Genomic DNA, 14494 nt, shown 5'->3' with positions numbered 1-14494 from the left:
TCTGCCATCACTGTAGTTCCTTGAAATGGCACTAGTGCTGACATCCACTTCACCTAAAAGCTAAATCAGGTTATATAGAAATAAATTAAAAAGACGGTGTGGGATAGCAATTTGGAAAAAGACTATCTGTTATGTAAGGCGCCTGTCTGTCATGGATGTCAGCAGCAGTATAAGACTATAAACTCAGAAGAAATGTTAATAGCTTTTGATTGCCATCAAGAATGTTCAGATTATTGGATATTTGATGATATGAAGAAACCATTTTAAGCGGGACAATGATACGGTAGTTATATTTTAGGGATACATAACTGAAATATTTAAAGATGCAATTATATGCTCTGAGATTTATCTCAAAAAAAATCTGGCTTGGGAAATGGGGGTCAGGTGCAAGAAGTGGAGTATAGATGAAACGAGATTGTCTGGGAGTTGATTATTGTTGAGCCAGTGTGATGAGTGCATCATAGTCTTTCTACTCTTCTCCCTACTTCCTCTATGTTTGAAAATTTCCCCAATAAAAAGTTAAAAAGAATGTTCTGATCATTTAGTGGCCTCAAAGACTGGTAGACATTGTCATAGATACCCCCTTAAGCTGTGGCTAAATGATTTCTCAGTAAGGTGGGATAAATTGTAAAAGCAATCAGTGCTGGATCCTGGAGCCTGCTTGCTCCTCGCCTGAGGTTTTAGCTTGGCAGTGTTCTACATTTAGTTGAAAGACCAGAAGGTATTTGAGGGGGGGGTCTAGCAAATGAACCACTCCATTATTTGAGAGATTAAAGGTCTTCAAGGACAGTGATCTCACCACAGATTCTAAATAAATCTTGTGTTAAGAGCTCCAAGTGTTTTCCAGCTTTTAGCGTTGACTCTGAGCTGTGATGCTTAGAATTTGGAAATGCCATGATGGCCCTCTATGTGCAAGTGAAGTCTCTCTTCTTGTCATCAGCAGACACTGGTGATTCTAGAACTCTTATTGTACAAGCCAAACCATTAGCAAACACCATCTCCAAATCTCATGTTACATTGACCCAATCTGCCAAGGCTAAGGCTGTCATTGCATCAACTGGGGTTCTGTGCTCTCCTCAGCCCCTGTGCACTCTCCTCTTTTTTTGAAAGAGGTAGATGTTTTGTAAAGGAGCTGAGCTTTGGAAAAACCCATCTGAGTTCTGTTTTATGGTGTTGCCTTGATAATTTTCCAGATCTTTCTTTTTATTTAAACTTTCTAATTATCTCTACTTCCTCAGCAAAAGGCAGTTAAAGTGTATTTCATTTTGAGCACACTCTGCCTTGCCTCTGTGGAAGGAACTGTGTGAGGAATGTTATTTGATCCTTGGACCTCTGAGGTTAGACAAGGAATTAGAAATATCTGAACTCTACTCTAGCCCCTAAAATCTTTATCATTCCAAATGTGTGTTTAATAAGAAGAATCGATGATACTTCAGGTCAGAATAAGTTCAAATGGTCTTGAATTTTTATATCTAAAAATGGAGAAAAAAGTAGCTGGCTAGAAATATTCGAAAATGCTATCCTTGGTTAGGTGTGTAATAATTTTTAAACTATTCCTAGAGGATGCCATTTATGGTGTTAATGTTGTGATGATAAATGTGATTGACCAAATGCGTAATTTCTTTCATAGTTCTCGTAGTTATAACTGCAGAAGAGACTCCTTGGAAATGGAATTTCAAAGAAGATTTGGTAGATACAGCTTTGGCTGAACTCTTAGAAATTCTTACCTTAAACACTCCTAGATTGTATCTGACTAATACATTCTGGGGGAATAAGGTAGTCTTTGTATTAATTAATTAGTGTCCGTATATCTGACAGTGTGTTGTAAAATACATATGGCACATGAAAGAGTTCATTGAATCGATCTTATCTGAAAACTGGAGGAAACTGGGGGTGGGGTGTAGAAAGGGTGGGTGGTAGCCAGTTAAAGAGGCCATGTGCCTCCAGTGCTGATAGGACCCTGGGAACTAGTTGATGAATGGCCAGCCTGGCCTTGTCCCGGCCAGGCTCTCTTTGCGCGGTGAAGATAGCTGCCCAAACTGTGGAGATAGGGGATTGATCTTGTAGTAGCAAGGTCTTCTGTCAGTAGCTGATGTTAATGCCATGTAGTATGGTTAGCTATCTGGGTCTTTTCATGACTTCTCCATTCTGAGATGTGACTCAGGACACCCACAAGGATAGAGAACTCGGCTTGTGGAGCTGGCAGTGTGTGACTCCCTGGTTGCCAAGTCATAGAGTCTGTTGGCTCTTCTGGGCTATGAGACAGCCTGTCCAGTCATTTCTGGGTCATGGAGGAATTTATAAGCTTTCTAGGCCACTTTACCTGAAGGTAGGATAAAGGCAGTCCTATTTATTGAGTAACAGCCATAGGGAAGACCCTACCCTAGGTGCTTTACTTAGGTTATCTTATCTCAACCTTACTACAAACCTGAAAATGCAACACCATCATCCTCATTTGGTAAGCTGGAGTAATTTACTGTAGATCACACCTGGTTTACTAGTGGCCCAGCCAGCATCCACACACACACACACACACACACAGAAATTAGCCAGCGCTGAAACATGTCCTCTTCTAACTGTCCAGTTTTGGAGAAGAAAGCCTAGAGATACAGAAAGTATAGCTCTCAGCTGGAAAGAGCCATTCTAGATAAGGAGCAGAGCTGGCTCCCAGAAGAGAGCTGGAGGGTAGTTATGCAAAAGAACAGAGTCAGTTTTAACATGGGGCAATAGAGCTGAGTAATGGGATTCAGGATAGACTGAGAATAAGGGGTGGGCAAACTGGACCCCTGAGGGAACTGAAACATCCCTCAGGAGAAGGTAGGGCCGTAGGGCTATGGTGCTAGTTGGTTCTTGTGACACAAGAAAGCTGTTGTGGATGAATGCAAACCAGTTATGCTTCTGTACAAATAGACATCAGTTTTAAAAGGAAATTTTAAAAGGTAATATTTTTCTAGGAATCAAGTTTATTCCTATCGTTTGTGTGTGCGTGTGTTCCTCGGATATGCAGGCTGCTGATGGTGACCCAATCCATGTGTGCATGCGGGTAGCCAGGCAGCATAGAATGTCTACTGGGAAGGCCAGGTCCCTGTCTCTGGGAGCCTGTGGCTCTTTCCTTTGACCAGAATCCCTGCTGTGCTCTTCTGAGCACCCTCTGTGGGGAAGCAAGCTCAGGAATCAGCTGAGGGATGCAGCCTCCTGGAGCAAAGAGTGAGGAGGGAGAGATGCAGACCCCAGGAAGTAGAGTTGCTGGGCTCCTGGTAACTCCGGCCCATTACAGAACATTTCCCAGGCCTGCTCATGACGTTGGTGGGCACCTTTCGGTTAGCCGCCACGAGTCGGGACTCGGGGTTGTGAGGACCGTGAGGGGGTGCTGAGGGCCAGCCAGGGCGCCACGTCTGACCTTCCCTGGGGCGTCTCTGCTTTTTCAGGTGGCGCTCAGGCACGAGGATGGCGACGACGCGGCCGAGCCGCCCCCCAGCGGGCGCCGGGACCGGAGGAGGGCCAGCGTGTGTTCGGGCAGCGGCAGCGAGCCCCGGGGCCTGGACCGCAGGCGGAGCCGCAGGCACTCGGTGCAGACTGCCAAGAGCGCCCTGTCGGCGCCCACCAGCCCCTGCTCCCAGTCGGCGCCCCGCTTCACGCCCAGCCCAGTGCGAGACCCCAGCGAAAAGTAAGCATTCACCTGGCAGCGCGGAGGGCCACGGGGTGCAGCAAGGAGGGAGAGAGGCAGGCCCCAGCCCCACAGGTGCCCACTGCCATCCCCACCCCTGGGTCCCGCAGGGCCCTCGGCTGGCTTCCTGCCTCTTCTCCGGCGTTAAACCGCTGTCTGAAAATCCCATGGAACCTCCTGGGCAAGACGGCCCCACTGGGGCATGCACAGACTTCACTTTACCAACCCATGAAGTCTTTTTCAGCCACTATTAATTTTAATAAAAAATTAAGTAGTATTTTCATATTATTTAACACCTCAATTAATATATGTTCATAAAAGCTATGCTTTATCAAATGAAGAGAGTCCAAAACACAGATCTTTGGCCTAGAAAGAGATAGTATGTCCCAGTACGGACGTGAGATAAAAGTGTCTTTGACGCTTGTGGATAAAACATATTTGAGGGTGGTTTTAGTTAAATGCTACCTGTGTGAATAAACAGTGTATCTCTCCACCTGTATCTTTATCTGTTTATCTATCTGCCTGTATTTAATGCCATCACTTATTGAGTCACTCAGCAAACATTTTTATCGAGTGTCTCTTATAAGCCAGGACCATCCAAGGCTCTGAAGATAAATAAATGGAAAAGGTATGGACTTGTCCTTATGAAGTTCACTTCTGGTGCAGTGGGAGAAAGTAGGAATGAGAAAGGTAGTAGAAATAGAGGAGCAATAGAAGAAATGGGAGGATAATCCCATGAGAAATTGTTATGGGAAGTCGTTGCATAAAACAGAGGTGCAGCTAAAGGGTGGCCACGCTGCTTTGGGTTCTGAGTCCAAGTGTCTGGTATTTTCCCAAATGGGCATTATCAGTTCCCTGGCATGATGGAGCTCTGTGGACCAATCCATACCAACCAGGCCCACAGGGACTGACTGCTGCATGGGAGAGCTGGCCCCTCACTCCCTGCTGCTGGCCGAGTCAGAAGCAGTGCTCACGTCACTTGACTGAAACTTTTTTCCCCTTCATGGAGAGCCACCTGTCAAATTTAGATCAACTGGCTGCCTGTTGAAGAAAACTCAGAGGTTGGAGGACTTTAAGAAAGAGAGCTATCAAAATGTATCCCTTCCTCTCCATTCCTAACTGGAATTTCCATCATCAATACCACCGAGAAGTGCCCTGAGCAGTCTGGTTCTCAGGAATCAGTTGAGCATGAACCAGCTGTCACCTTCGGGTGACTCCTATACTGCAAGGAGAAGGGAAGGCGCTGCTCTCCGAGGCCTATGTTTGTTCACACCCCTCATCTCCTACATAGCACTAGGGTCCTTCCATCTATAGATTTTTCTGTTTCTTAGAGCGTGTTCTGTGTTCAGCAAGTTCTATTTTATTGAAAAGAAGACCCCCATGTCTAAACAGATTGAGGAATGAGAGCTTTTGCTGTGAGAATTGTGCACTGTGATCGATGAACTCAAACTCAGGCTGTTCTCAAACCAAGGACACTTGAAGCTCTCTGCTAGCGTGGCTCCTAGCTGACGGTAGGAGAAGTTAACACAGAGATGTTAATATGTGCAAAGCTTCGAGAAAAACATACACAATGGACTGAAAATATCTATATTTTAAATCACTGAAGATGCTGAGGGGTGAGAGTGAATTGGACTGGTTAGCAGCACCTGGTGTTCTCTGTCTGCCCTGTCTGTTCCTAGTAAATGTGTTGTTACACTTTTCAGGTCCCTGTGTTATGAGCTCAGATGACAATGCCTTGTGACTTCCCAGGTTGACAAGGATGACAACAGTGGAGGGAACCATTTGGAGCAGTTCATGGTTCTTGGGTGCTGGGCTCATTGGAATCTGGATAGGGAGGCCACAAATGCTGCTCTCAGTGCTACATGCGTTCAGACTGTTTTTTTCATTTTCCTTAAATTATTGCTTTAGCATAAATTTAGTGGCATGTACTTGAGAAAATACACGTTCCTGCTTGTAAAACTATATAACATTTTGTAGATTGATGATTGTCAACTGAAGCCTATTGGAGGGATTCTACCCTGTGGTCCCAAAGCGATAAAGCAATTTTGGCAGAAGTGGGAGTGAGATATAGGAGGAAAGGGTGACGAGGTGCAAAATGGGAAACAATCCCTGCATGCATTGCTTAGTCACCTGCTCAACATCTGTAACTCAGTATAGTACCTTAGAATCAAGTACCTCATTGTGTTGCGTTCCCTTTAGACCTTGAGACACAAAGAAACATGTCTGACCTAGATTTTCCTTAATCTGTGTGGACATTGTGACCATATTTACTGCAAACTTGTAGCAAGATGCCTGCATACACCATTTAGGATAAATTTTTAAACTGTGTTTTCTAACTCTGGGACCCAGCTAATGCAAAAACTTTTGAGAAGAAGCTAGAAATATATTAAAGGCCAGAAAAAGACTATAAAATATATATAGCACTTTATTCAGACAATTCTTTTACATCATTTGAATTCAGTTTTCACAGTAGTCCTCTGTAGGATTCAGGCAGGGCAAGTGTCTTTAACTCATTTGAACAGTGAGAAAACAGAAGGTAGGTAACTTGTGCTGGGTTGTAGGATGGGGATAAAGAGAAATGCTCAGCCATAGGACATCAACTCACGTTTTAGGCCCTTGCCTCCCAGTACCCGAAGCATGCAAACCACATTCCAAGCTACTGCTCCTAAACATATTCAGTGAGCCAGAGTCACACTTCTGACTCTAATCAGTTAGAGAGGGAATTTGATTTAACATAGCATGCGAATGTATTTTTATTGAGGTAAATAATAAAACTTCAAAGAGAAGTTGAAAAAAAGAGAAAACATTCCCTACAGACTTAAGCCTGTGAGGCTCTGTGTTTCAGTTCTAAGGAGAACTAAGAATAAAACCCTGATCTTGGATTGGTTTGCTTTAATTTCTTAAAAAAATAGAACTTCGCACTGAGCATCTTACAAGTATGGTATGTGTTTGCTGGTCATCTATCCCGTAAACATCTCTGTGTGAATGAGTTTCATCTCTGCACTTTAAATTTACAGATTTGATTAGAAGAAAGGAAAAATTGGGTGCTTTCATTTACTAAGCACCAAATTATTTTGGGCATCTAATTTAACCCTGATAAAAGTATATCATCTTAGGACTGAGATGTTCCTAAAGGTTGTCAGGCACAAAGCAGAAGTCCTTTGTGTAACATTTCTGAGGGATGGGGTACACTCCCAACCTCGGCACGCTTCTCCCTGAGGTACCCCATTCCAACCTTGGACTGTTCTGCTTGTTAGGAAAGTCTTCAGACCTAAATTTGCCTCCTCAAAATGTTTCCCTGTTCACTCTGGTTTTTGCATCTGTCAACACACAACAGGTCTCATTCCTGTACTGTCTGTTGGTCTTTCTGATTGTGGAACAGTGCATGAGACTTAACATATGAACTTTAGATCTCAGCCTGTTGATTTCCACACAGCATTCCAACCAGTAGAGGTAATTTGGAACTTCATTCGGTCAAGCAGTTGTGCCTTCCAGCTTTCCGTCATGTGTGTATTTTAGTGTGCACAGAAGAGCGACCTGGCTGGCAGAGAGTGGGTGGTGACAACTGGTTGGGAGTGGTTGGTATAGATTTCTGCCACGTGCTTCTAAGCTTATTCTCTAACGGACCATGTATTAAATATTTTAGGCTTTGTGAGCCATATGGTCACTGTTGCAAGTACTCAACTGAACTCTGCCATTGTAGCACAAAAGCAGCTATAGGCATCATTTAAGAGAATGACTATGGATGCATTCCAATAAAACTCTATTTATGGACACTGAAATTTGAATTTCATAAAATTTTATGTTATATAATATTATTTTTATTTTTATCAACCGTATAAAAATGCAAATATCATCCTTAACTCACAGGCTGTAGAGAAACAGGCCAAATTTGGCCCACAGGCTGTAGTTTGCCAACTCTTGTTCTAAAGGGCTGAGATTCTTGAGGAAGGTGGAAAGAGGAATGGCCTGGAAATGACAGAAAACTATGTGAGGTGTGGAACTCTCAGTAAGAGGCCTTTTGGGAACAGTGTCCTCAGGTTTGGAGTTAAAGCAAGAAAATAAAGGGAATGTTGCACCATGAGGTCGAAGCTAAAAGGGATTATGCTGATGGTTGCTCATGAGTTTCCAGGGCACAGTGTCATATTTAGGGGCTTGAGGAAGTGCAGTGATAAGTCAGATTCAGGAACATGCAGGGACTTGCTACCGGCATCTAGTGGATAGAGTCCAGGGGTACTGCTAAATACCCTACATAGGCCAGCTCCCTGTAACAAAGAATTATCTGGTCCAAAATGTCAATAGAGCTGAAATTGGGAAACCCTACCTTAAGGGAAAGAAGATAATTGGTTCTACTTTTACTTCCTCCTTGGAGGTTTAGCTGCTGGGAAGATTAACTTTCTTAGAAGCACATATGAACTCTGTAGATCTACATGAAATCTTCATGTACATTGTGGAGAGAAATGAAAAATACCCCAATGAGAGCAAACAAAGGTTGTTTATTTAGAGCTGTAGCAAGGGAGTCAACCACCACACTTGCTGTGGCAGAGACTGAAAGGCAGGCAGGGGTGTGGGAAAGCACTGTTGTAGAGCAAAGGAAGACGTCACGTATGTCTGGATTGGAGGCTCGTGGCCTGGGGAAGCTGGAAGTGGACTAACTAGAACTTAGACATCCTTCCTACATGAGCGGTTAGCGACGTACCTTTGGCTTTGTCTGGTTGGCTCTAAGTTAGAAGTGGGGGCATATGTTAGTGAAGCTGTCAGCTAGTCATCATGTCCTGGCTACTTGGGGTCGGTTGTTGCTGGGATGTGGCTTGACTTCGTTGGCTGCTTGTGGTAGTGTGTGCCTGTCACTAGACTGGGTGCCGTAACTCAGTGTTCCCTGGTCATGCTCCTTTTGTATTTTCAGCCTCTCAGCCTGGATTACGGTGGAATGTTTCCAGAGGATGTAATAAATTGGCTAAACACAGGTCTATAGGAGATATTTCTAGCTAAAAAGATTGTTGGTACTTGACAAACAAATGTTATGGAGACAGTATTTCGTAGAAAGAGAGGAGACTTGGAATGTCTTCCACAGCTGATTGGTTACTCTCCGCTAGTACGCAGATAGTTCTACACTAGAATCCTTTTGTTTTAAGTCTTACATTTCCAATTCTCAGAGAATATGCCGAGCCCTCTTAGGAAACCAAAGGCTCAGTTAAATCTTGTGCTTTTCTTAGTATCCAGAATATCCAGCAGATCTGATTCTAAGCCACTTCACATCCATCACATTCCAAAGAATTGGCATAATAGAGTGTGACACCAGCAGTAAGAAAATTGGCAAGACAAAACAAGAATTCTGTAGCAAAGGGTGTGATAATCCACAGCAGGCTTTGTAAACCTGTTCAGAGGGAGAGGACCACAGAATACAATCTCACCAGAACTACCTCTGCTCACCCTGGAACCTGAGTTCACAATATTCAGGTGGAAGGGAGGACTCAGCATTGAAAGGAAACAATGGGTGCTTTCTTTTTGGCTAGCAGTACTGGCAGCTGGTAGTCAAGAAATAAAAATGTGAAATACAAGAATTGCTCCTTTGTCCATATAAGTTAGACTAGGGATTAAAATGAGATTTGCCTAATATATATCTCCCAGGAATACTCTTTCTAGTAAATTGCAAAGAAAGGAGGATGTAAATGAGCTGCTAGAGGAGACAAGAATTATGGCTAGGTGTCGAGCCAGTTGGGGAAGAAATGGACATGGATATTCCTCCTTCAGACGTGTTGCCTGTCAAGCAGCAGAGGAGAGATGTGGCCCTCCCACTCTCGAAGGTCCTGGAGAAAGGGGAAACCAGAAGGGGCTCTGGGACTAAGTTGGAGTGGACTGGAGGCCATGAGTGCTGCAGTGTATAGCTAGCCCACTTGTGCTGCAGGGCGGTCGAGTCAGGCCAGGGATCTGGTGTGGGGGCAGAGCAAGGAGACCAGCTATCTTGGTGGCCTCAGCCTCCCCTCAGTCTGCCCCTGGGAATCAGGAGTAGGCCACGGTGCTTATTGTAGTTTGCTAGCTGCCAGAATGCAATATACCAGAAATGGAATGGCTTTCAAAAGGGGAACTTAATAAGTTGCTAGTTTATAGTTCTAAGGCTGAGAAAATGTCCCAATTAAAACAAGTTTATAGAAATGTCCAACCTAAGGCATCCAGGGAAAGATACCTTGGTTCAAGAAGGCCGATGAAGTTCAGGGTTTCTCTCTCAAGTGAGAAGGCACATGGCGAACATGGTCAGGGTTTCTTGCTCATCTGGAAGGGCAGGTGGCAAACACGCCATCATCTGCCAGCTTTCTCTCCTGACTTCCTGTTTCATGATGCTCGCCGGAGGCATTTTCCTTCTTCATCTCTGAAGGTCACAGACTGGGGGACTCTCTGCTTCTCGCGGCTACATTGTTCTGCTCTCTCAGAATCTCCCATTCTCCAAAATGTTTCCTCTTTTATAGGATTCCAGTATACTAATCAGGACCCGCCTGAATGGGTGGAGACACATCTCCACCTAATCCAATTTAACAACCACTCTTGATTGAGTCACATCTCCAGGGAGATGGTCTAATTACAGTTTCAAACATACAGTACTGAATAGGGATTAGAAGAAATGGCTGCCTTTACAAAATGGGATTAGGATTAAAACATGACTTTTTTAGGGTACATACCTCCTGTCAAACCAGCACAGTGCTCAAGAAGCATAGAAGCACTCAGGCTTTACAAATCCTCACCTGGGTGGTATTTGGAATCATTGTGGTAGATGAGACGAAATCGAGGTGTTGTGGGCATAGGGTGGGGAGTCGAGGGCCTGGCTTCACCACTAATAGCTATGGGCCAATTTATTTGACCCTGGCACATAGTAGGCGGTGAATAAATGGCAACTCTGTTTGCAAGTAAGAAATCTTACTTGAAATCTTTTTCTACACCAGAAGCATGATATAGGATTTAAAGATGTGGCACTATCTACACAGATGTAAGAAAAGATTGCTGGGCAGTATAGTTCAAAGACGATAAAAGTCTAACTAGCAGCAGCACTTATCTGCTGGACGTTAGGCTAAGGTCTTAGGTGTATCAACTCCTCTGTTTTCACCATAAGCCCATGAGGTGGGTACTCTTGTCCCCATTTGACAGGAGGGTAAGCTGAGGCACAGGGAATTAATGTAATTGTCCAGGGTCTCATAGCAAGTGTATGGTGGGGCTGGTATTATAATCTGGCTTCAGAGTTCCTGCCCTTTGCCATTTCATTAAACTGTCCTTATTTCTTTGATTCTGTGGAAATAAAAGAAATGTATATGGTATTTAGCAGTTGGTCAAGAAATTATTAATTGCATAATGCTGTCTTTCTATATTATCTCTAGATTCTCCGTATTAATGTTTTTTGAAATTATGACTTATTGCTCCATTACGTGGATATGCTATAATACATTTGTTCGTTTTGCTATTCCTTGTTTCCAATTTTTCCTAGTACCAAACTTGCTATAATGAGCATGCATATATACACACACATATAATTGTACACAAATGTTACAATTATATCAGCCTTCTTTTAGGATAGATTTTTGGAAGTGGAATTCTAGATAAAAGGACGCGAACATTTTAAATTTTGATATTGACACATTTCCCTTTAAAAAGCTATACCAATTTGCTAACCTATCACCAGTATATGCTTGGCTGTTTGCCCACACCATCACCGGCACTGGATGTTATGAGATTTTCAGTTTTTTTAATAATCCTGAAGAGTGGTGCTCAGCATTTAATTTGTATTTCCTGATTACTGCTGAGTTTATCTATCTTTTCTTTATTGGCTGTTGACATTTCCTTCTCTGGATATTGCCTATTCATATTCTTTGCTCAGTTGTCTCCTTGATGGCCTATCTGTTTCAATTGATAGCCAACTGTTCTTTTTCTTTCTCTCTCTCTTTTTTTTTTTGTATGCTGTATGGTGGGAGTCGCATTTCATTCTTTTTCCATGTGGATATCCCATTATCGCAGCACCATTTGTTGAATTTTTGTTTGTTTTATTTTGCTTGCTTGTTTGTTTGTTTTTGGGAGGTGCGTGGGTCAGGAATCGAATCCACGTCTCCTGCATGGCAGACGAGAGTTCTACCACTGAACTACCCTTGCACCACACCCCCTTTTTCTTTTAATATGGAAATTTTCAAATGCGAAAATATAGAGAATATAGACATTTTTCTACATTATAGTTATTAACTTTTTGTAATATGTCACACATATTCTCTCCCTATCTCTCAAGTGTCTTAGTATCTTTTAACTTAATTGATTGCATCTTTTGCTACATGCGTCAACTCTATTGTTATAGTGTCCAACTTGTAAATCCTTTCCTAAGTGGCTTTTGGTGTCCAGCTTGCTCAGGAATCTGTGCCCTCTTTCTAATTGCAGCCTCTTTATGTCATCTTGGGAAAATGCTCTGCTGTTCTTCCTTCACTCTTTAGGGCATCAATAGTAGTAGCAATAGTGATAGGAGAAGGCAGCATTTGTGGAGTATTTACGTTGTGGCAGCTACTGTGCTAAACAGTTTTTTTTTCTATTTTTTTTATTTTTATTTTTATTTATTTATTTATTTTTTGTGCTAAGCAGTTTGATGTGTGTTGTAAACTCCATGAAGAAGGTAGTAGCATTTTTCCCATTTTATGAGGAAACTGAGGCAGAAAGGAACTAAGGAACTTGTCCTGCATCTCACAGCTGGTGAGTGAGTGGCCCACTGGGTTTTTACCTGGACAGTCCCAGTCTAGAGCCTGCACTCAGAACCAGACATTCTCAGTGTTGCTCAGTGACAACAATTTATCTTATGAGAATGAATTAAATTTGTTGAGAAAGCAAAATATCATTCAGAGCCAGATGTTTATTGGAGCTTAGTAATCCTAATGAGCTGGTTTATAGTCACTGTTTGATTTTGATCCCAAAATAATCATGCTGATTTGCTTGTTTTCTTCCTAAGTTGGCACGGAAGACAATTCCTAAAGTGGAGTTCTGAAAATGTGTCAGAGCAATAACTACAATATCGGAGGAAGCTTTTCCAGATAACGACTAAGCAGCCATAACCTTGGTGATGGCGGGAAGGAAGGAAGGTGTGGATAACAGGCTCCGTGGTTAAAAGGAAGCCACTATTAACTATGAACTCTCAGAGGCTATGTTGTCCCTACCTTTTGGGGTGTTAAAACTGATGCATGCCAATTGGTGACCCAGCGGGTGATGGTAAGAGGGAGGCTGGGGCTCCAGAGGTGAGGTTGGAGGGAGGAGATAGGAGAGGATGGTATTTTCTGTTTTCCTGCAGGAACGGAAAAGGGTGTTGACACTTTACCACTAGTCACAGTAACCCATGGGAAAATGAGGGGGCCTAATTACAGAACCCTGCTGTGTGGGTGAGTTCACGTTCCCTACCAGGTTTTGACCAGAGCTAGGTGCGTTTGTATACCTAAGGGAGGTTCATTGCCCACTAGACTCTTAGGCCTTGGCCACAGAACATCATTGCCAGGGGTTATAGAATTCACGGACCACAGGGTTAGCTGCAGGGTCTGGGGCAGAAATAGCACAGCACCCTGACTTTTCTCTTACTCTGCAACATTTACCCATGGACAATGGATGTGTAAGCAGAAACATTTTCTCACACCCCAGGGTGCTATGTCATCAGTTATACCGTGCAAGTTCTACGATGCAGGTGGCCTTAGCACTGGCTTCTGGAGGTAGGTTGGCTACATGTGGAAGGCCACATGCCTTGGCTGTGAGCATAGATACGGTCTTTGGAACGGTAGACCCGGCTTCCTCCTCAGGCTCGACCTCACTCTCCTCATCTGTAAACTCAGATAAGTATGCCTCTTTCATAGGATGGTAGGAGGTTTAAGGGAAACAGCACAATTGCATGCTTAGTCCAGTGCTATTATTATTATTATCATCAGACTATGTGCCCTAGAGCTTTCCTGGATATCATTCTAATAGAGAGAGAAGGTAATTGCAAAATAAATATGGACATGAACTGGAAAGACTATTTTGTGTACTGGCATAAATATACTAAAGGATTTCACAATAACCGTATTAACAACCATCAGTACCATGAGTGGCAAGTACCTGCTTGGGAGGATTTATCTGATGGTAGGCGATTCATTATAAATGAGATTCTTTGACAAGGGGTATGTCCTCCTGAGGTAGGCCTGATTGGAATATAGCCAGCGATTGGCGCTTAATGTCCAGAAGGTTCTAATTGGCTTCCCAGTATTGAGTGGTGAAGGCTGGACTGGAGAGAAGAGAGTTTGGAAATGGGAGAGCCAAATAAAGGTGGAGATACTAGGGCATGTTCCTTTTGATTTCTGGTTTCTCAAAGATTCACTGTGATCAGATTGAAGATTTCTTGGGAGTTTGGACTTTGCTGAATTTGAATTTGGGAATCTTTCTAGGTTCTAAGAAATTGACAAAATAAAAAATATATATACACATACCTGAACCCTAATAGTGAAAACAGGCTGGAAGGTAATACACACTTATTATCCTGCTATTATGTGAATCAAGCTTCTGGTGAGTTTGTGTGTAGTGTGGACCTCAAGTTGTTATGTTAAAGTCTGGCGGACGCTTGGTGGTGTCTGGTGCCCCTCTGTTTCATGGAGCATGGTCTGGAGGAGAGCGGACTGCAGTCAGAGAGTCTGGTGAGGGCCTGTTGGGAAAATCCAAGGGAAAAGTGGAGGGGGCCTGACTGGGGCAGTGGCAGGGAGGATGGGGAGCAGTTGAAGGTAATGAGATGTAGAGAGGATGCAGTTTGCAGAACGTGACTGGACTGTATGATGAGAAACACGAAGAATGCTGAGG

At 43.3% G+C, this 14494-nt stretch overlaps 1 protein-coding gene across 4 annotated transcripts in view; it reads left to right on the top strand.

Moving 5' to 3' along the window:
• Positions 1-14494, top strand: part of FHOD3 (formin homology 2 domain containing 3) — a 511807-nt gene that overhangs the window by 337732 nt on the left and 159581 nt on the right. For all 4 annotated transcript variants that reach the window (XM_077135588.1, XM_077135589.1, XM_077135590.1 and 1 more), the window contains exon 10: positions 3429-3667. In XM_077135588.1, the coding sequence (XP_076991703.1) occupies positions 3429-3667 (239 nt within the window). The remainder of the gene's footprint in view (positions 1-3428; positions 3668-14494) is intronic.

This window comes from Tamandua tetradactyla, chromosome 18 (genome assembly GCF_023851605.1).
Source record: "Tamandua tetradactyla isolate mTamTet1 chromosome 18, mTamTet1.pri, whole genome shotgun sequence".
In the NCBI taxonomy this organism is placed as follows: Eukaryota; Metazoa; Chordata; class Mammalia; order Pilosa; family Myrmecophagidae; genus Tamandua; species Tamandua tetradactyla.
This window is presented reverse-complemented; position numbering and strand designations above follow the sequence as displayed.